This window comes from Saccopteryx leptura, chromosome 1 (genome assembly GCF_036850995.1).
Source record: "Saccopteryx leptura isolate mSacLep1 chromosome 1, mSacLep1_pri_phased_curated, whole genome shotgun sequence".
Classification (NCBI taxonomy): domain Eukaryota; kingdom Metazoa; phylum Chordata; class Mammalia; order Chiroptera; family Emballonuridae; genus Saccopteryx; species Saccopteryx leptura.
The window spans coordinates 42,695,188-42,718,930 of record NC_089503.1 but is presented as its reverse complement, the minus strand read 5'-3'; the positions used below and the strand labels follow the sequence as shown (position 1 = coordinate 42,718,930).

General features: G+C 37.4%; 1 protein-coding gene across 1 annotated transcript in view; it reads right to left on the bottom strand.

Annotated features, from left to right (window-relative positions):
- Positions 1–282: 282 nt before the first annotated feature.
- Positions 283–23,743, bottom strand: part of LOC136392699 (phosphatidylinositol 4-phosphate 3-kinase C2 domain-containing subunit alpha-like) — an 85,047-nt gene continuing 61,586 nt past the window's right edge. The window contains 10 exon segments of the mRNA XM_066365152.1: positions 283–475; positions 1,941–2,086; positions 3,000–3,111; positions 7,572–7,739; positions 10,453–10,575; positions 12,710–12,920; positions 13,007–13,055; positions 15,417–15,560; positions 22,855–22,918; positions 23,431–23,510. Of these exon segments, the coding sequence (XP_066221249.1) occupies positions 283–475; positions 1,941–2,086; positions 3,000–3,111; positions 7,572–7,739; positions 10,453–10,575; positions 12,710–12,920; positions 13,007–13,055; positions 15,417–15,560; positions 22,855–22,918; positions 23,431–23,510 (1,290 nt within the window).

Sequence of the window (23,743 nt, the reverse complement as noted above, 5' to 3'; positions counted from 1 at the left end):
AAGCTCATCAGCTTGGACCCAAGGTCGCTCACTCGAGCATGGGGTTACTCGGTCTGCTGAAGGCCCACGGTCAAGGCACATATGAGAAAGCAATCAATGAATAACTAAGGTGTCGCAACAGAAACTGATGATTGATGCTTCTCACGTCTCTCCGTTCCTGTCTGTCTGTCCCTATCTATCCCTCTCTCTGACTCTCTCTCTGTCTCTGTAAAAAACAACAAAAAACAAAACAAAAAAATGAACAACAATAAAACAGAACAAATAAATTCAGTCATAGTTGACTTACTTTGAATCAAGAAGTTCCAATGCAGTCAGTGGGTGTAATGGAGGCCACTGCTGAAGCAGCGAGTAAGTTTTGGCAAGATTAGTCCATTTCCAGTTTGGTGCACTTGCAAGTATTTTAGGAAGACAATCTGGGTGATTGAGGCAATAATAACGTTTGTCCCACAAAAACACTTTGTCTTCTTTAGAAAGTCTGTATATATAACAGAACTAAATTATTTCTCAATGATATCATAATAACAGTTATAGTCTGAATGATCAAAAATATTGTACAAAGAAGAAATTTATTCATTTTAGGACAGTCACTTCTTGGTAGAATCATTAATACTAATTTGGAATAGAAAAACACAATGTATAGCAAACACCACTAATTTACCCTAATTTGGAGAATAAAAAGAAATCATTTTGCTTTGATAAAAAAGTCTTAGTTATGAAAATGAAGGATAATTCAGAGCAATAAAAATTTATGAGCTCTAATCATGCCAGATACTAGAAATCAGTATTGAATAAGCAAAATCCACCCTAAGAGCAAGGATTTTTACCCAAGTAAATCAAACGTCATGTAATACACTAATGCTATTACAAAATTTTAGAAGATGATTATAAAGCTCAATTGAGAAATATTCAAAATGAAAAGGACTTGTTTCGGAGATTCCAATTTAATCTTAATGACAAATATTTAAGTGAATGAACGATTTTACTATTTTACTACCCATCCATCTATAATACTTTTGTAGACATAATACATGCACTTAAATGTATTCATCTCATGTGGAATACTGAAAAAAATTCCAATATTGAAAAAAGTGCAGTGAGGTCTCCCTTCTTCTAATTACCTGAACACTGAAAACTGCCTACACCTGTATGTTCTTCCAGAGTTCATTCATACAGAAGCATACAGTATATATAGGTGTATGCAGATCTTTTTCCTTTAATAGTAACACACTACATACACTATTCTACTCCTTGCTTTCTTCATTTAACATCATAATCCTGCGGCAATGAGTATTCTTATCTCCATAAGAAAATACAAAAGGGTTTCTTTCCTCTAATATATATAACTACCTGGAAGTCAAATTGCTAGGTCACAGACTATGCACATTGTGAGCCTTATAAATTTTGCCAAATTGCTCTCCAAAAGCTTTTTAAAATTCTGCCTATAGTGTAATCCCATTTTTCTGCATCTTCATCAATACTTTCTATAAGATTTTAATTTCTGTTGTGTATAAAATGGTATCTTGTATTAATATACATTTCCTTGATTACTAAGAGGTTGATATCTTTTCAGATGTTTAAAAGAGATAATATTTATTTTCTAAAAAACATATCTATTAATATTCTTTGTCTATTTTACTACTGAGTTATTGGTTTTTCTACTGATATAAAAAGGTTCTTTATACATTAAGGAAATTAATCTACTGCTATTTACTGTAAATACAATTTCCAATCTGTTGTTTACCTTTTTGATCTGTACAAATTTCTGAAGTTTTATTGTATATAGTCATATATTATTTTATATAATTAAGAACAGAAAGGGAAAACTTTGCACACCAAGAACACTGCTAAATCATGAATTAAATCAGGGCATTTAATAATCCATTAACTTGAGCTTTATATTGTAAGAGATAACTAGGCAAAACAAAATGAAAGGAGCATACCCAAGTGATGAGTCTTTGTGAAGAATATCAAGAAGTTTCCTTTTTATATCACTTTCCAATGTTTCTAAGTTGTGTTGCTGTGTAACACTTCTGTCAACTTGAGGAGTGGTATAAATAATATCAAATGTGGGAGAGGGAAAATCAACCTTAAAAATGTAACAGAATTAATCAAATTACAGCTGAATAGGCCACATATTTACCACATTAACTTGTCTTTGAAAATTAATTTTTCTTAGCTAGCAGGGTGAATTTTAGATTGTATATATTAAATCAGTCCTTTTGCTGAAAGTGATTACCTTTGTTGGTAATTCTCAACAACATATATATTGCTTGGACGGGTTCAAGGGCATATTTTAATACTTCTCAGAAACAGAAAATGGAGCCTGACTGGTGGTAGTGCAATTAATACAGCATTGATCTGGGACACTGAGGTCCCAGGTTCGAAACCCTAAGGTCACTGGCTTGAGTGTGGGCTCATTCAACTTGAATAAAGGCTCATCAGCTTGAATGGGGTCACCGGCTTTAGCATGGGTTATATATATGATCTCATGGTTGCTGACTTGAGCAAGGGGTCACTGGCTCAGCTGGAAAGCCCACCATCATCAAGGCACATATGAGAGCAATCAATGAACAACTAAAGGGCTGCAACTGAGTTGATGCTTCTCATCTCTCACCCTCCTATCTTCCTGTCTCTCCCTCACTTAAAAAAAAACAAAAGGAGATGATTTATTGACATTTAAATTGAAAATAGGCCCTAAAATTGAAACAAGATTGATTAGGGTGCCTTAGTAACAACCTGAATCATGGTACACATACACTTCTTTTTATAAGACTTTATTGATTCATTTTAGAGAGGAGAGAGAGAGAAGGGGGGGAGAAGGGGGGAAGAGCAGGAAGCATCAACTCCCACATGTGCCTTGACCAGGCAAGCCCAGGGTTTCGAAACAGTAACCTCAGCATTCCAGGTCGATGCTCTATCCACTGCACCACCACAGGTTAGGCACATCACTTTTTCTAAAGGCACATACACTTTCTCTACATGTCAAGAAGTACCATTACCTGTAACACTATTCTTTCCATCACATATCCTTTTTTGGGGATTGTTCCAGGAATAGGAGTTGTATGTGATGAAGTCCAAAGATACAGAAGCTTAGTTCCACATGTTAAAAACCTTCATAATGTAAACAGAAGAATACTGTGGTTTTCATTTTTTAAAATTAATTCAAAACTCATAACACATGGTAACGAATTTGAAATGTTATTATTCAAACAATTATAAAGTGTCCTCTATATTTAAAAAATGTCATTTTTAAAAACACATCAGGAGGAGTCACTCTTCACAGGGTACTGATTTTTAGATAAATGAATTAAAGTGTAGGGATGGGAACAAAGGAAGACAGAGTGAAGGAACATATCTAAGGAGGAATGGGGTTGAAGAAAAACAGAACATACTGGTATCAAAACAACTTCCATAAACAGAAAAGTGAAATCTTTGAAGAACATCTACAAAGGCGTTTAGATTACAGAACTGCTCCCTGACTTTTACAAAACAAAACACATGCCAAAAACCAATACCTACTTTGTGACACAATAGTAATCATTTGAGAAGTTGCATCTGTGACCAGGACCAGGTATCAGCAAATTTTTTCTCTAAAGAACCAGACAGTAAATATTCTGGGCCATACTATCTTTGTTGCAGAGACTCAACTCTGCTATTATAGTGCAAAAGTAACCATGACAATACATAAATAAATATGTGTGCTGTATTATAACAAAAATGTATTTACAAGAGCAGGTAGTGGGCTGTAGTATGCTGACATTTGTCCTAGACTACCAGTTTATGGCCTACTTAAATTAAAAATATTTATCAATAAAGATACTGACATAGCTTTACACAGAAGAAAGTTCTGAAAACAGGAGGTATATGTAAAAGGAGGAAAGCATAAACATCATTCAACTTTGTTCTTTTTATTATAGCAAACATTCTTTCCAAAGCTAGACAATAGTCCTAATGTTCTGTCTTATAGGTTAATAGCCTTTAAATCTTTGACACATTATATTCTATTTTAGAACCACTCTCACCCCCAAACAGATTATTTTAAGGTAAATGCCTATCACATTATTTCATCTGTAGATACTTTTATATCTCAAAATGGTAGTTTTATTTTAAAATAAATACAATACCACTACCACTCCTACAATAATTAACAGTAATTACTTAAAATCATCAGCTATCTAGTCAGTTTTCAAATTTCCCAATGCCTCCATTTTTTTTTATAGTTGGTTTGATCAATTTAGAATCCATGCAAGGTCAAATGCTTGCATTTGGTTGATACATCTTTTTAAGTACCTTTAGTTCAACAGTCAACAAAACTCTAGCCTGTTACCTGGTTCTGTAAATAAACATTTTATTATAACAAAGCCACACGTTCATACTGTCTATCACTGCTTTTTATTTTGTGACAAGAGACCATATGACATGCAAAGCCTAAACTACTTATACCTGGTCACCTTTAGAGAAAAACTGCCAATTCTTGCTCTAATCTATAAATTCTTTTTATCTTTTTTGCCCCTGCCATTTGTTGAAGAAACCAGGTCTTCTGCTAGAATTTTCTATATCCTGAATTTTACTAATTACTCTGGTCATTTAGCATGTCCCTTTGTCTCCTATATTTTCTGTAATAAAGTAGTAGTTAGAACTAGAGGCTTGCTCTGATTTGGGTTTAATTATCTGGCAAGAATACTTAATACCCCACAGGCAGAACTGTATATTACTTTCTACTGCATTAAATAAAAAGGCACACATTGTTTGGTTTATCTCTCTTTCTGTGGTGTTAACATAATCAGTATATTTAGGTTCTGTCAGTCTAAACCAGGGTTTTTCAACTGCTGGTCTGCAGACTGATGCCGGTCACCAGAAATTTTGTGACAGTCTGTGAAAGAGTTAACCACCCTGATATTATATAAAGATTATAGACCCACAATGATCTTGGTTGAATTCGCTTATGCTCAAGGTGACTGCCACTTATCAGCCTGTATTATCTATGAAAATACTATTGAGGTTATATTAGACATCTTCGGAACTTACAGGCTTATTCTGATAATCTTTTGCACTGTGCAGAGCATTTAAAAATCATTTGCAATAAACAAAAAAGCATTTGGATAACCTTACATAGTGTTCAATGCATCATACATGTGGAAATCTAGCACCAGCTTGTACCATGCTGCACTGTTATGCATGGAAATAGTTTATTTATTGCATGTTTGCATTTCCAGCCAGGTAGGTCATCAGTCCCCAAGTATAAAAAGGTTGAAAACCACTGGTCTAAACCATCCATTATAAAGTTCCAGAAAAGCTAATCACTTAATGGTTTCAAGCAGGCATTAAAAATCACCACTGAAGTCAAATGGTTCTCAACCAAGAGTGATTTTGCCCTGAACAGACATTTGAAAATGTCTAGAGATATTTTTGGTTAGCAACTGGCATCTAGAGCAGTGGTCCCCAACCCCTGGGCCATTTGGTACTGGTCCACAGAGAAAGAATAAAGAACTTACATTATTTCTGTTTTATTTATATTTAAGTCAGAAAGATGTTTTATTTTTAAAAGATGACCAGATTTCCACTGTTACATCCGTCTAAGACTCACTCTTGATGCTTGTCTCGGTCACGTGATACATTTATCCGTCCCACCCTAAAGGCCGGTCTGTGAAAATATTTTCTGACATTAAACCGGTCCGTGCCCAAAAAAGGTTGGGGACCACTGATCTAGAGGACAGAAGCCAAGCACATTGGCAAACATCCCACAGTGCCGAATCTCCCACAGCAAACAATGATCTGGCCCAAAATATCAATGTGCTAGACCGAGAAGCCCTGGCCTAAATCTAATCCTGACCTAAATTATTTCAGTAAGAATTACAAAATTGGGATATTCTATCATTCTTTCTGTATCTATTAGTTGAAAATTTTCTATAAAAAACTTTTTACTATCAATTACTTGGTAACCCTGAGATAACAACTGTAAAGGAAAGGCAAGTTAAATGCTTGATTCTGTTTATTTAAAAATGAGTTAAGAACTCATTATTGAGGTTGACTGAAATGCCTGTTAAAGTCATTTGGCTTCTACATCAGTGACTTCATCAGGTTCTATGCAAGTTGGACCTTCACATAAATTATATATTTTAAAAAGAATTTCAAGACCAGGATTTCTGATTACTACAGTACATTAACTGAACTAAATAATTAACACTGTGTTTCCCTATGTGCATTAATGTAAAATCATCTTCCCTCTTAATTTCTGAGTATATGTTGAATGTTAAGTATAACATTACCTAGATTGCACTAATTGGCAAAGTGTCAAACTGAATGCCATCTGCTTGCTGTTTTAACAGCAGAGTGTTAGACGCAAACTTTTTAGTTGTCTAGCACCACCTTATTCTCTTGAGTTTTAAAAAACTGTTTAATTAGCTAAGTGCCAGAGGGCTAGTCACTTAAGCTCTCTGTAACAGGTAAGAGATAATAACAACACCTACCTTCACAGGGCTGTTGTGAGGAATATAAGGATATGTATACAGCACTTAGACTACTACCACCTAGTACACAGTAAATGTTATGGGTTTATGTGAGTGATGTTATTAAACATATTAGACTTCTTGACTGCAAAACTTTAGAGATAATTTAATATGCCAATATGTGTTATTGCTCTCCAAAATGTTACCATGTATTGTATGAAACAAGTCCCAAGCTTAATTCAATTTTTTTTCTCATTTAGGAAGACTTTTTATTTCAGATTTTCTTTTCAGATTTTTAAAATTAATTTTAGAAAGAAGAGAGAGAGAGAGAGAGAGAAGGGGAGGAGTAGGAAGCATCAACTCCCATATGTGCCTTGACCAGGCAGGCCCAGGGTTTCAAACCAGCGACCTCAGTGTTCCAGGTCGACGCTTTATCCACTGCGCCACCACAGGTCAGGCTCAGTTAGGAAGACTCTTGATGGTCTCATGGAACATATTGTTACTAAAAACATAATTTAAATAGTCAGCTGAAAGGTCAGTTAGATTACAGTATCCCACTGGTTATTATTAGTAGACACAAAGCTTGAAAGGAATTCCTTTATCCTGAAGGACATTAAGTTTTTGTACAGAGAACCTTTGGAGATTAAAGACCAGGGGCCCACAGCAGTCAGGATAGATAGCTCAGTTAGGTAGCCAGGTAAAGAGAAGGGACTAATGTTCAGTGCAGACTCCGTGAAACTTGAGATGTATGGAGCAGGAATGAGAAGAGGAAAAATGGAGTTATTTTAGTAGTATCAAGGGCACCTACAAAACCACAAGTGTTATGTCAATAATCTAGTGCTTTTATACAATAAAATGACAGTTAGTGAATCGATTGCTGCTTTTCTCCTGAAACAATGAGTGGCAAACAAGCCTTTGAATACCCATAGAGATATGTTGAAACTATAGCAAAATAACTTTGGTTTACTCTATCTGTGTCTCTGAAATGACCTCCTTTCATCACACTGAAAAAACTGAGGCAGCTCAGTATCTCATATTGTTATTCCCCACCCTGTTCTCTAGCCAATTTTGACGTTGTAGATGTGTCCACTGTTAACTCCCATCACAACTGAGAACACTTACCGTTTGAAATCATAAAGAGGTAAAGAAACTTTGCCCAAAGCTTCTGGCCCCTTTCTCTGCTTATTAGAATCAGGGGAACTTCCAATGCTCTGATTTAAAATTCCAAAAAGAGTAAGGTGAAGAAGTGATTCTAATGGCAATTGTGATATCTGGATGGGAAAAATAATTCTATGGGGAAAAAAAATGTATTAATAGAAAAAACAAATTAGATCAAATATGAAGATTAACCCTTTAATGAAAGTGACAATTTTAGTTATTTTATTTGATTTATCAAGTAATCTTTAATCCTGAGTAACCTTTACTTAAGTAGCAAGCTTGGCTAACATGTACTGTAAAAATCTTAAATTTTATTAAAATTTCAAATATATACAATTTCTTTCTCAAAAATTTATTAGCCCCTGACCAGGCAGTGGTGCACTGGATAGGGCATCAGACTGGGATGTGGAGGACACAGGTTTGAAACCCCAAGGTCGCTGGCTTGAGCCCCAAGGATTGCTGGCTTGAAGCCCAAGGTCGCTGGCTGAGCAAGAGGTCACTCGGCTCTGCTGCAGCGCCCAAGTCAAGGCACATATGAGAACGCAATCAATGAACAACTAAGGTGCCACAACAAAGAACTGATGCTTCTCATCTCTCTCCCTTCCTGCCTCTCTGTCCCTATCTTTGACTCTCTGTCTCTAGAAACCCCCTCCCACACACACAAATTGGTTAGTACCTTTATCAAAGACTTGCAATGCTTATTTCTAGGCAAAATAATAGTAGTCATTTTATTTCCTTTAGGAAAAACTAGATAAATGTTTATGAGTATTTCTGATTAGGGATGTATATGTGCACATATATACACAAACATACATACATACATGTTTGCCAATTTTTAAGCCTGAAAGGACATAAAAGGTAGGTAGTGGTCACTCTGAGGAGCCATAAAATGGTTAAATGTTGAATAGAAAGTGACACGTTTTACCCTATATATATTTTGTATTATATGATTAGTTTCACAGACATGTTTTTGTAATTTAAAAAATAAAAAATGGGAAGGCCCTGGCCGGTTGGCTCAGTGGTAGAGCGTCGGCCCAGTGTGTGGAATTCCCAGGTTCGATTCCTGGCCATGTCACACAGGAGAAACGCCCATCTGCTTCTCTACCCTTCTCTCTCTCTCTCTTCCCCTCTCGTAGCCAAGGCTCCATTGGAATAAATTGGCCCGGTGCTGAGGATGGCTCCATGGCCTCTGCCTCAGGTGCTAGAATGGCTCTGGTCGCAATAGAACAACCCAGACGGGCAGAGCATCGCCCCCTGGTGGGCATGCCGGGTGGATCCCGGTCACAAAATAAAAAGTAAAAAGTTCTGCCTGACCAGACGGTGGTGCAGTGGATACAGCGGTGAACTGGGATGTGGAGGACCCAGGTTCGAGACCCTGACGTCACCAGCTTGAGCGCGGGCTCATCTGGTTTGAGCAAAGCTCACCAGCTTGGACCCAAGGTCACTGGCTCGAGCAAGGGGTTACTCGGTCTGCTGAATGCCCACGGTGAAGGCACATATGAGAAAGCAATCAATGAACAGCTAAGGTGTTGCAACACGCAACGAAAAACTGATGCTTGATGCTTCTCATCTCTCTCCGTTCCTGTCTGTCTGTCCCTGTCTATCCCTCTCTCTGACTCTCTCTCTCTGTAAAAGAAAAAAAAAAGGTAAAAAGTTCTGCAATGGCCTGTACACATGAATAATGAAAGCATTCTTTTAGTTTAAAAACAGTATTTGGCCCTGACCAGTTGGCTCAGTGGTAGAGTGTCGGCCTGGTGTGTGTATGTCCTGGGTTCAATTCCCCATCAGGGAACACAGGAGAAGCGACTATCTGCTTCTCCACCCTGCCTTCTCCTCCTACACTCTCTTTCTCTCTCTCTTACCCTCCTGTAGCTATGGCTCCATTGAGCCTCCGCCTCAGGTGCTAGGAATAGCTTAGTTACAAGCATGGCCCCAGATGGGCAAAGCATCAGCCCCAGATGGGGGTTGCCAGGTGGATCTGGATGGGGTGCATGAGGGAGTCTGTCTATCTCCCCTTCTCTCACTTGAAAAAGTAAAAAATTAAAATAAAAAAACAGTATTTAAAATACATTAACAGCCTGACCAGGTGGTGACACAGCAGACAGAGCTTTAGCCTGTGATGCAAAGGATCTAGGTTTGAAACCCTGAGGTTACCACCTTGAGCGTGGGGTCACTGGCTTAAGCAAGGGATCACTGGCTCACCTGTAGCCTCCTGGTCAAGGCATATATGAAAAAGCAATCAATGAACAACTAAGGTGCCAAAGCGAATAACTGATACTTCTCATCTCTCTCCCTTCCTGTATGTCTGTCCCTATCTGTTCCTCTCTCTAAAAACAAAAAACCACAGTTGAGGGTGTTATATTGAATAGGACACTTGAATCCATGTTAACACAATAAATTAAATATTTAATAAAAAAATTAAAAAGAAATAAAAAACATTAACAGTGAAAAATACCATTTTGGACATAGACTTAAGATATTTTATTTTAATCTGTTAAGCAAAAACTAGGCTCCATATATACAGTGTTATAGAATAAATACTAAACTAAGCAATGTTATAAAATACCACTTTTCTATACTTATACATAAATTTATATTTTTAACTTGACAAAGTGTAGAAGAATGGCATATTTCTGCAATTTAACAAGTAGAATCAAGAATATTTCAGATTTTTAAGTCAGAATCTGTCCTAGTGAATCCTATCTAGAAGAGATCTTACAATGTCAGTAAAAAATTTAATGGATTTTAATGGAAATTGTAATAAAAATAAAAACTAGGATGCATACATGGAAAAAAGTTAAACAAGGGCATAATGAAAAAATAAGAAGCCAGAGACTTTACTTACAGTTCATCCCATTTAATAAGATAGAAGAAATTCTTATAAGTGCCAACCTTCTTTGAATGAATAGGTTTAAAAAGATCCTTTCCATTGTGAGACAGGGAACATACCAAGTAGTATTTTTCATAACTGAAAAAGGAAAAGAGTTTAATTTTTATTTGATAATGCAATTTAGTTAACTAATACAAATACATATAATTAGCCATCCTTCCCTAAAAGTGACTATTATCTGAAATAATTTGGTCACCATTCATTTGAACAGAAAAACATCTAAAACTGAACTATGGTAAATTCTGTAAAATAGAGAAGAGGCAGAGCAAAGGGAACAGAGAGGAGAACATTTATCCCTAGCTCCCAGTGTAAGGGGGCAAATGATACTAGCTGAAGAATTTATCTAAATTTGTGCTCACTTAGTTACTAGCTTTAGATTTTTGTTGAATGACACCAAGTAATTATTCACTGCTAGGTAAAATCTAGGAAAAAAGAGTACAAACATTATTATCCCTAGGTGCCCTTTTCCCTTGCTAAGCCATTGAAACAGAGTCAATTAAGTGTATCAATAGTGCACTGGTTTGACTCACACTGAGTCAGTCCTTCTTAGAAGGCTTCTATCCATGAGAACACATAATATTATATTCTCTCACTAGATAGTTATATTCTCTCACTAGACAGCAATAACTTAGCTCCTAATTTCTACAAATACAGAGCTAGTTAGAAACAACCAGACAATCAATCTCCTAGGATAGACGTTTTAGGTTCAATGAAACTGTATTTATTCTACTAGGCATATACATTAACCACTTTGTTCATATATACAATACATTATAATAATTCTAAATATTTTTTAAATCTAATCTCATTGGTTCACAAAACATTTGTAGTTAATGATTTGTTTTTTCGACCTCATTCGTCTTTCTTTACTTTAGCATTTTATTAACTTTATTTCTATCTTATCTCTGTAGTTTTCGGTATTGTCTTCTACTAAATATTTGTTCTCTTAATTACTGTCCCTAAATTTATTTGTGTGTCCATAGAAGATATGGAAGGTATCCCTTGTAACTCTTTAAAAGAATGAAATACCTTCTTCAGACAGTGGTAGTACCTGTTTAAATGCAAGCTTCAGGTGGGCAGTTTCACTGCCTTGTTTACTGCTGAATCCCTTGTGGTACGAAGTACAATGCTCAGAGATGGTGCTCAGTATATATTTCTTCAATGAATTAATATGCCACAATCAACTTGTTATGTTATTTTTTTATATTTCATTTGTATATTTTATATAGAGCTCCATTTAAGCAGAATTTATGTTTGGTATCTCTTTACTAGGCTTTACCTTATTTACAGCAGTAAGCTATTATGAAACTATTTCATTTAAAATACTCAATTCTGACTTTTCTGTTCAGACTAGTCATTTGCAAATAAATAGAAGTTGGCAAACTTTATGGCACTGACAAAAAAAAATCAAAAAGGAAAATACCCATATGAACAAGTATAGAAGAAATTGGCTCTTGCTGACTTCAAAGCCTAGCAATCAGTAAACTACTAAAGAGGGAGAAAAATAGGTTAAAGTCTAGTCCCAATATATTTCAAACCACTCTCATTCAAAAAGAAAGGCAAAAAGAATGGCATTTATTAATCAGCATTAGCCCTTGTAAGTTTAAGCATATTTACTTGTCCTTTTTGCATGTAGTGGGAGTGAAATTTTTTAAAGGAACAGCTTCAAACATCTCTCATTTTTATGAAAACCACAAAGGTATCTGGTGATTCTTTTATCATCCATTTAAATACTAAGATAACAGTAAATGCTAACATTTTATAAGATTGGAGTAACTTCTAAGTAAAGCTACACATCTTTTCTTTTATTTATTTACTTATTTATGTATTTTATTTATTTTTTGTATTTTTTTGAAGTGAGAAGCGGGGAGGCAGAGATACAAACTCCCGCATGCATCCTGACTGGGATCCACCCAGCAAGCCCACTAGGGGGGGTCGCTCCGTTGCTACCAGAGCCGTTCTAGCACCTGAGGCGGAGGCCATGGAGCCATTCTCAGCGCCTGGGCCAACTTTAGCTCCAATGGAGCCTTGGCTGCAGGAAGGAAAGAGAAATCAAGAGAAAGGAGAGGGGGAAGGGTGGAGAAGCAGATGGGCGCTTCTCCTGTGTGCTCTGGCCGAGAACCGAATTCAGGACTTCCACACACCTGGCCGACACTCTTCCACTGAGCCAAGTGGCCAGAGCCTACATGTTTTCTTTTAAACAGTTACTTACTTTGATACCCAGTTACTTGAAATTCCATGTGCAGCAAATATAGTAAACTGGAGCTGTTCTGTTGTAGTCCATGCTTCCTTGATATTCTTGTTACTTTGGACACAGCCTGCAGGACTCCTACCAGAATTTCCATGGAGTCTGAGAAGATCATAAATCGCTGTAGTTAACTGGTCCAAGCTTACTTGAACAGGATTTTCAGGATTCAGTGAACCTAGATGTAAAGAAATTGTCAGTATAATTCTCTGAAAAAGCAACAATTACTTGCTAAAATTTAAAGAACTTAAAAGGCATACCTACCCCTAGTCAAACTCTTGTTAGCGTCTCCCTCTCCAGGCAGTGAAGTCACCTGCATACAAATACAAATTAGTCAAAGAATTACCCATGAGGTAACATAAAACATTTATTTTTCATTTCAATACTTGAATTAAATGTTATATCAAAAAAACTTTTTCCAGGGAAAAACCTCCCAAAAGTGTTTGCAGCATGAATATAACAATAAAAATGTAAAAATCCACAGACAAATACACAGATGATTTTTAGTATCAAGAAAAACCAGGCCCTGGCCAGTTGGCTCAGCAGTAGAGCATCAGCCCAGCGTGTGGAATTCTTGGGTTTGATTCACGGTCAGAGCACACAGAAGTGCCTATCTGCTTCTCCACCCTTCCCCCTCTCCTTTCTCTCTCTCTCTCTCTTCTCCTCCTACAGCCAAGGCTCCATTAAAGCAAAGTTGGCCCGGGCACTGAGGATGGCTCCATGGCCTCCGCCTCAGGAGCTAGAATGGCTCCTGTTACATCAGAGCAACAGCCCAGATGGGCAGAGCATCACCCCCTGGTGAGCATGCCGGGTGGATCCTGGTCAGCCACATGCAGGAGTCTGTCTGCCTCCCCACTTATCACTTTAGAAAAATACAAAAATCAAAACAAAACAAAAACAAAAACAGAAAGAAAACTCATAGCCCTGGCCGGATGGCTCAGTGGTACAGCGTCGGCCGGGCGCGCTGAAATCCTGGGTTCAATTCCCAGCCAGGGCACACAGGAGAAGTGGCCATCTGCTACTCCACCCCTCCCCCTCTCCTTCCTCTCTGTCTCTCTTCCCCTCCCACAGCCAAGGCTCCATTGGAACAAAGTTGGCCTGGGCACTGAGGAAGGCTTCATGGCCTCCGCCTTGGTTGCTAAAACAGCTCCAGTTGCAATGGAGCAACGCTCCAGATGGGCAGAGCATTGCCCCCCCAGTGCACTTGCAGCGGTGTGGGGGGGAGATCCCAGTTAGGTGTATGCGGGAGCCTGTTTCTCTGCCTCCCACTTCTCATTTCAGAAAAATACAAAAAAAAACCAACCTAATAATTTTATTAGCCAATGTCACCCCAATAAATTAAATGTAAAAAGGAAAATCAGAGTAACTGAAAATTATTGCAAAATATACAAACTCAACAAAATCTGCCTCATTAAACTAAATTAAGATTTGAAAATACATTAATACAGCATTTCATTTTTCATTAGTTGTTCCACTATTATCATGATAAGAATAGCCTTAAAGAAACTGGAACTCTATTATTATTACTAAATAAGTTAATAAAAAAAGCTCTTATAATTATTTAAATTGAGCTCTCCTCCTACTCTCTGCTCCTTTATCCAGCAAATATAACGAATAGAAACTTCAAACATTAGGAGTATGGTAGTCAATCACCTCCAAATGATTTCATATACTACATTTTTAAATTTCTTGCAACAAAGCACATGATAAAACAACGACAGCCCAAATTTTGTATACAATACCATATGGATAGGCTCTCTGAAAATAAATGGATTAAAGTATCTCTTAGATATTTGTTGAGGGGCATACTTATCAACATTTAACTTTTTTTTTTTAAGATTTTATTTATTGATTTTAGAGAGAGGAGACAGAGAGAGAACGGCAATGGAGGAGAAGTGGGTATGTGACTCGACCAGGAAAGCCCAGGGTTTCTAATGGGTGAACTCAACATTCCAGGTCAACACTTTATCCATTGTGCCACCACAGGTCAGGTTCAATATAACTTTAAATTTATCGTGTCTTGTGATCCCCTTTCTCTCATCCAGCAAGAGCTATGAACATCTCTACGAACAGAATCAATTAAATCCCCACGGAAATAACAATGGGGAGAGCTTTTACTAAAAGCAACAGCATGTTATTAAAAGAGAGCTCCTAACCTGGTTTCTACTGAGGCAGTAAGTCATCATTACTGAGGCATTTGGGTCTTCTCAATGAGGAGGAGGTATAGTCCAAAATAGAACTTCTCCTATTGGCAATCATGGATAGTCCAAAATAGAACTTCTCCTATTGGCAGTCATGGATAGTCCAAAATAGAACTTCTCCTATTGGCAGTCATGGACATTTCCATCCAAAAGGAGAAATGGTACCTACTATCATCCAGGTCCTTCAAGCCAACTAACTCACTTACGCCAGAGTTCCTGCTCTACATACAGAAGGTTCAGTTTGACATCTACCTATTCATTGCCAACTCTCACAAAGCTCTTCGAAGACAGCACATCTCCTCTTAGGAATTACCCCTTACCAAGTCAGTCACCCAATCAACTCGAGAATAAAAGCCAAAGTTAAAATAACATTTTGTCCAGCAGAAGCAAAAATCTGCCAGTTTAAGTGACAGATGCTCACTTAAGCATAGATCTGCATGTTAATAAAATGCTAATTAGAAAAAAATACTCACATCAGCACTTTTACTCCTTGGAAGATTAACAGCTCTCTTTAGCTTCTTTACTGATTCTGTAATGGCAGGAGTCTCTACACCATCTAAAGCACTACAGATTTTTCTTACAGCTTTAATTACTTGATCTACTGCTCGGTGTTGGTGCTTTAAAAATAAAAAAGTAAAATAAACATAAGTATGTGGAATTTAAAGGATCAATTCCAGACACGAAGTCAGGCCCCAAGTCAGATGTGTCTAAGAACAGATATCCTTTACTTTTTCGTGATGAAAAAAACAAAACAAAAAACAAGACTGTATTTCAATTACACACCTTACTTTAAAGAAGAAAATAGCTGGTCCAGTTTAGTTTTACTTTGCCTAACACAATTATTCACATACAAATACCATTAATTTCATATTAGAAGTAACATAATAAATTACTAACAAATTATTAAATAACTAAAAAAATGAAGTTACCCTTTTTATTCTCACTTAGAAATAATTTCCACATTAAAAATATTAACCCTTCTCAAAAACACAAAAATGAAATAAATATATATCTCTCAATACTTCTCTACCTCCTGTTAAATTTTGGTTTCACAAACCAAGTTCTTTAAAGTTCTGTCAGATAAAAAAAACTTCCTTGTGGACAATCCCTATGAACTATTCAATCACAGTTGATTTCACCATGATTCAAAAATATACACATACAAATATGTAATAAACTCATTTACCTGATGAGAATGATTTAAAACTACTTCTCCACTCCCCCATCATCATTTTATAGTTCACATCTCATTTAGAAACATTCTTATATAATGCATTAATTCATTAAACATTTATGCCAAACTTACATGCCAAGAACTGTTAGAATGGGTGAAACTCAGTACTGTACCATCCCTTAAAAATTTAAATCTTTCCACCCTTGAGTTTTGGCTATCATAGACTGAATTTTCCCTTCACCTTCATGCTTAAATGAAACCACCTCATTTTCTTAACAACCCAATTACGCTGCAGTCCTTGGGGTCTGAAGATTTGTTATCTAACTACCCATTTTTCTTATTTATATATTCTGCTTACTTTTACTCCTTCACCTTCAAAACCTTTCCAGTTTTGAAACTCATGCTATTCTCCTACACTATTCTCCATCATTTTTAATGCGCCAATTATAAAATTATCAGTTTTAAATTCACCCTTCTTTGCTCTACTTTGTGATACTGGAGCTAGACCCTATAAACATTTCTCCTTTGCCAGCTGGCACAATGTTAGGTTTGGTGATAGAGGCCATCAAAGAGGCACTCGGAGGCAACAGAAGCATGGCAGTAACTCTCATCAGGGTTCTAGTCCTCCATTTTTAAATTCAGGGTGGGAGCCCAATAGTCCTCAAAGACAAGCGCCAGGTGCACCCTCAGGCCATGCTCTCCCAATCTGTCAAGTTTCTTTGCCATAGGTAGGCAACCTGTGTGTTTCTGTGACAGCCATACATTTCAGCTTGGTATGAGAGAGAGGCTCTATCATAAGTTCTTTTTTTAAAATTGTAAGTTCTTAGAGTCCTTCACAATTCACTGTTCCTCAACCTAGAGTTGATAGTTGCTTTTTGCACCTGTTATTTCTGGACCCCTTCAAGTAAGACTGGCAAACTTTTTCTTTTAAGGCCAAATAATAAATGTTTTAGGCTTTGTGGGCCACACAGTCTCTGCCACAATTCAACCTGGCTATTAGGGCATGAAAACTGACATGGATAATTCATAAATTAATGAGCATGGCTATCATCCAATAAAACTTTATTTACAAAATATGTGATGGGCTAGATTTGGCAGGCCAATAACATGCAAACTCCTGCCTTCGCATCCCCTTTAACCATTTGTGGTAATTAACTACCTCTTACTAATGCATCTTTGAATTTCAAATAACTATTATAGTTTCTGCCTCCTGACTTGGACCCTGACTGAGAGATCTGCCTTGCCACTGACACGTGGTCACTTCCCCCACTGCATGCCACATTTTTGCTTTGGATAGTTACTTATCTGAATTTCTACCTTACATCCTAAATAAACCAGTTGTATAAATGTCTACATAGAAAACTCAGAGTATCTTCAACCCCAAAACTGTACCCTATCAAAATCTCACCTATAATATCACACGCTGATCAAAATCTCCTTTGCTTCCAGCCCTCACACCTTATTCTGACAAAACCTGTTCTTTGAGCTCAGAAACTTCTCTGCTTCATCTACCAGACAGTGAGTACTTCTAAAAATAAGTCACAACCACAGAGATTCAACAGTCCCCAATTTCAGCAGAAATCTGCATGCCACTTAACATTCCTTTCACCTGCTCTTGGTCAGCTTTCCCATTCCCCTTAGAATATGAAGCCAAACCATTATCCCTTGCCACAAAACCCCTACTGCAACCCTAACTTCATTTTATTAAAGTAAATTAACATCTTATCTATAGAAAACAAACATGAAGAGTAATTAAAACTTCTACAATTTCCTGATCTCCCCTACAACCTACCCAGGAGAAATTAAAATGTATATCCACACAAAAACTTATACATGTATGTTTGTAGCAGTTATTTATAAACAAAAACTGTAAACAGTCCAAATGTCATTATTTGCTGACTAGGTAAACAAAAAGGTAGTGGGTCAGAATGTGTAGGGCCTTGAAGCCCACAATTAGGGCTTTCTATTTTACTAAAATAGCAAACAAATTTTTGAGCAAAAAAGTGGCATAATTTAACATTTTAAAAGGGTTTATAAACTATATTAATCTTTTCAGAGAACCATCTTTTTTTTTTTTTTTTAATTTTTTTATTTTATTATTTATTCATTTTAGAGAGGAGAGAGAAATGGAGAGAGAGAGACAGAGAGAGAAGGTGGGGAGGAGCTGGAAGCATCAACTCCCATATGTGCCTTGACCAGGCAAGCCCAGGGTTTTGAACCGGCGACCTCAGCATTTCCAGGTCAACGCTTTATCCACTGCGCCACCACAGGTCAGGCCAGAGAACCATCTTTTGACTTTGATTTTTCTTTTATTTTACATTTGCTTTTTATGCTTATTTTCATATTTTAAATAAAGGTTTTATTTTGTAATAATTTTATATGTATATAAAAGTTGCAAAAACAATACAGAGTTCCAGTATAGCATTAAAGAAAGCTAGTTTAAGTAACTTCTTACAAATCCATGTTACATTTGTCAAAACTAAGACATTAATGCTGATACATTACTATTAACTAAACTGCAGACTTTATTCTGATTTCACCAGTTTTCCATTAATTTCCTTTTCCTGTTACAGGATACAATCCAAGATACCTAACGTTGCATTTAGCTATTTATTTATTTATTTATTTTTGGCTGCCTATGGACTATAAAAAGGGTAGAAGCTGAGAGATCATATATATAACTGACTAGGATTACAACTGTGGTAGTGATAAAAAGTTGTCACAGTTCTCAATATTTTCAAGGTAGAAAGGACAGGAATTAGATTGAGTATGGGAAGTGAAAGACCCTTTTCTTGAAAAATCAAATATGATTCAAAGGTTTTGACCTGAGCAAATGGAAGTACAGAGTTGCCATTTTATTTTATTTATTTTTTCTTTTTTTTCTTTTTCTGAAGCTGGAAACGGGGAGAGATAGACAGACTCCCGCATGCGCCCGACCGGGATCCACCCGGCACGCCCACCAGGGGCGATGCTCTGCCCACCAGGGGGCGATAATCTGCCCCTGGGGGGGGGGGGTCGTTTTGCCGCGACCAGAGCCACTCTAGCGCCTGGGGCAGAGGCCAAGGAGCCATCCCCAGTGCCCGGGCCATCTTTGCTCCAATGGAGCCTCGGCTGCGGGAGGGGAAGAGAGAGACAGAGAGGAAGGAGGGGGTGGGGGTGGAGAAGCAAATGGGCGCTTCTCCTATGTGCCCTGGCCGGGAATCGAATCGGGTTCCCCGCACGCCAGGCCGATGCTCTACTGCTGAGCCAACCGGCCAGGGCCCAGAGTTGCCATTTTATAAGAAGGGGAATTATGGTGCCCTGGCCAGGTAGCTCAGTTGATTAGAGCATCGTCCTGACACAAGGTTGCAGGTTCCATCCCCGTAGCAGCACATAAAAGAGTCAACCAATGAATGCAAGGATAGGTAGAACAACAAATCGATGTTTCTCTCTCTCAAATCAAATTAAAATTAAACAAAGAAGAAGGGTAATTGTGATATATGGAAAGACAGTATACAAATACAGTTTTTTTTTCTTCTTCTTTTCCAAATGAGAGGAGGGGAGACAGAGAGACAGACTCCTGCATGTGCCCTAACCGGGAACCACTGGGACCGATGCTTTGCCCATCTAAGGCCATGCTTGTAACCAAGCTATTTTTAGTGTCTAAGGCAGAGGTTCCACAGAGCCATCCTCAGCACCTGGAGCTGATGTGCTCCTACCAATAGAGTCATGGCTGTGAGAGAGGAAGAGAGAGAGAGAGAGAGAGAGTAAGAGAGAGAGAAAGGGGAGGGGAGGAGTGGAGAAGCAGATGGTCGCTTCTCCTGTTTGTCCAGACTGGAATCAAACCCGGGTATGTCCACATACTGGGCTGATGCTCTACCACTGAGCCAACCGGTCAAGACCAAATTCAGCTTTTCTAAATCTTAAATTTGAGAAGTCAAGAAATAGATATTTGAATTTAGAGTTGAATGAAGTGGTTTAAGTCTGGAGATATAAATCTGAACCAGGAGCATACACAGGGTATTTAAAGACATGAGATTAAGTGAGATCACCTAGGATGTGAATACAGAGAGAAAAGGTCCTAAAACTGAACCCTGAGGCATTCTAATATTTAGAGGTCAGAAAGGTAAGGAATCAGGAAGAAGTCACAGGTGAGAGTAAAAACTGGAAGAGAACCAAGAAAGTGATACCCCAGAGGCCATGTGAGCGTTTTGTCTGAAGAAACAATCAACTCTATCAAACACTATAGAAAAATTGGGAAAAATAAAGACTAAGAACTTATTACAAGAAACATGAAAGTTCTTCATGATCTTAGTGTAGTTTTAGGGAAATGCTGAGATTGAAGGCTTATCTGGAGAAAGTTCATAAGAGAATAGGAAAGAGGAAAGAAAGAAAGTAGAAGCAACAAGAACAGATTAACTTTCAAGAGTTCTGCAGCAAAGAAAATAGAGAAGTTCTTCTGCAGGGAAATTCAGACTTTTTTATTCAAGATGGGAGACAGATCCAGGGACCAGTCCTTGAACTCTTTTTCTCTACCTGAAATGGTTATCTCATCCAGTCTTATGGCTGAAAAATGCCATTTATAGTCTGATGATTCTCAAGTTTATCATCTTCTCCAGTCTGGACCATTAAATTCCAGATTCATATCCAACTGTCTACTCAACATCACTATTTGGATTAATAATAGTCATATCAAACATAATGTCCAAATTGAGTACCAGATCTTCTCCCAAACATGTTCTTCTTACGATTTTCCACATCTCACTAAAAGGCAACTCCAAAGTTTCAAATGCTCAGGTTGCAAATCCTGGAGTTATACTTAACTCTTCCCCCAACCCCATACTTCAAATCTAATCTATCAGTAAATCATCCTAGCATAAACTTGAAAATATATCACAGAATTCAATCCCTTCTCACCACTTCTATTATAATGGTCCAAGCCAACATCATCTCTTCTGTGGCTAGCAAAATATCTTAACTTATTTGTTTCCTTCCACTCTTGCTCCCCTCCCTCATTCTATTTCAGCTACAAAGACTTAGTGGGCTTAAACATACCAAGCACATTCCCCTGGCAGAAAACCAGTAACTTCTTCCTCTCCTTCAGTTCTTTACTCAGATTCATCTTCTCAATGAGGCCTTCTCTGATTACTTTATTTGAAATGGCAACAATACTTTTTTCTATATCACTCACCACCTGATAACACATATGTTTTCCTAGCATATTTCATTGTCCATCTCCTCCAACTAGAATTTAAACTAAGGGCAGGGATTACAGTTTCTATTGTTCACTCCCATATCCTCAGCACCTATGACTGCCTCACAATGAGAACATACTCATTACACATTTATTAAATAAATGGAAACGTGTATATGCTGATAAGAATGTACTACTAGCTAGAAATATGGAAGTTATCCAACACTATTTCTTCTTCTCTTATACTTCATTACCTATCAAAACCTTACCAATTTTGTCTAAGAATTGTTAATCAGTTCCCTGCTTTTTAACTTTCACCATAGTCATTATCTTTCACTCAATCTACTATACAAAAAACCCTTCTAAGCAGTCTTCCTAAAAACAATCTTGCCAACTCTAAATCTAACTTCCACAGTATGGTCAGAGTGATTTCAGAACTCAGGACAAACCATGTCACCCATGCCACCCCACCCTACTCCACTCTACTTCCCACTCTCAGCTAAGAACATATTAAATGGTGACAGCAGGGATCAGCAAACTTTTTCTATAAAATGGCAAATAGAAAGAGTTTATTTAGTCTTTGCAGAACATACGGTCTCTGTCCTAACTACCCAACTGTAGTATTAGAGCAAAAATGCAGGCAGAGAAAATGATATAAATAAATGGCTGTGGCTGTGCCCACCTCCCAAAATTTATTTACAAGAATAGAAAGTGCATTGGAGGTGCCTCCCTCCTGGGAGCATGCCCGTGCCTTTCCCCTTGCCCCCTTCTTTCTCCAGGTACATTACCTTTACCCTTCTCTCTTCTAAGCTCCAAGTGCCCTTTTTTTTTGCCTGTGTAACTTTCTAAACAACTTTCTCTTATAGTTTGAGAAAAAAATAAAAGAAAGTAAACTGGATATGGCATCCTGATCTAGAGGATAAAGTAAAACTCTAACATAAATTATAAGGTAAAAACTTATGTCTGGCTATCTCTAATGTCATCTCCCAACCTTCATTCCACATTTTGTACTCTAACTACTTCTAACACATGTATCACACCCATGTGTTTTTGTTCACATGCCCTTCCCAACTATCTTCTTCTAGCTAACTCATACTGTTTAAAATGTGGCTCAGGCATCCTCCATTCTTAGAAGCCTTCCTTGAACCCTTAAGTTGAGAGAAGTGTCCTTTGACCTCACAGAGAACCCCACTGTACACTCTATTTTACATTTAATGTTGAAATTGTTTAAATCCCTCATCAGTAGTTTTAAATTTATGGTAGACGGTAACTAAGTCATTTACTATAATAACTGCAATAACTAGCATATAGTAAGCATTCAATAAAAGTTATTTTTTAATTCAACTAAAGGTTCCTCTTAGTAATAAAGCTGAAGTGAGACAAAACATGTTGACTCAGCATTATTGCCAACTTTTTTAGTAAGCTGGGTCAGAAAACAAGTCATCATACATCAACAGCAAGGATATAGTTTAAGTAGTCCATAAATATTTTATCCAATGCTAATACTAGTATTTAAAAGAGAACAGAGGTAAGTCACCATGCCAAAATGTGAATTAAGACTTACTTCAATTCGAAGAGCCAGCTCTACGTGGTTGTGATAAGAATCTAAAAGTTCTTCAATAGGATATCTGAAATAAAGAATAGTTAGTTATTGTGGCTGAAGGATACTATATACAAAAATAATTGTTTTATTTACCAAAATAAATGTATTCACATCTGCCCTGGCTGATTGGCTCAGTAGTAGAGCATCAGCCTGGTGTGCAGGAGTCCCGGGTTCGATTCCCGGCCAGGGCACACAGGAGAAGCGCCCATCTGCTTCTCCACCCCTCCCCCTCTCCTTCCTCTCTGTCTCTCTCTTCCCCTCCCGCAGCCGAGGCTCCATTGGAGCAAAAGTTGGCCCGGGTGCTGGGGATGGCTCCATGGCCTCTGCCTCAGGCGCTAGAATGGCTCTGGTCACAACAGAGCATCGCCCCCTGGTGGGCATGCCGGATGGATTCCGGTCGGGCACATGCGGGGGGAGTCTGTCTGACTGCCTCCCCATTTCCAACTTAAGGAAAAAAAAAAAAAAAAAAAAAAAAAAAAAGTATTCACATCTAAAAGCAAACTTTGAAAACCTGCAATTAATGCTTATATGCCACACCTTGTCATGACTTCTTTATAAGGTTTTTCTATTTGATGTAGCTGTTTGTTTAAATCCACAGGTGTTTCATCATCTTCCGCCTAAACAAATACATATACACAAATGTTTAACAAAAAAATCAAACCCATTTTTTTGGTGTTTCTACTGACAAATTAAATATGATTAAGTTTATGATAAATTCTTGAAAGTAAGTCATTTTTTCCAAACTGACACTAAAATATTATCAGAATTATAAATATTATTTATAATTGACTCCAAAAAAAGTAAGTTAATATCCTGAAATTTGTTTTTCTAAATGAAAAAACATAAATGC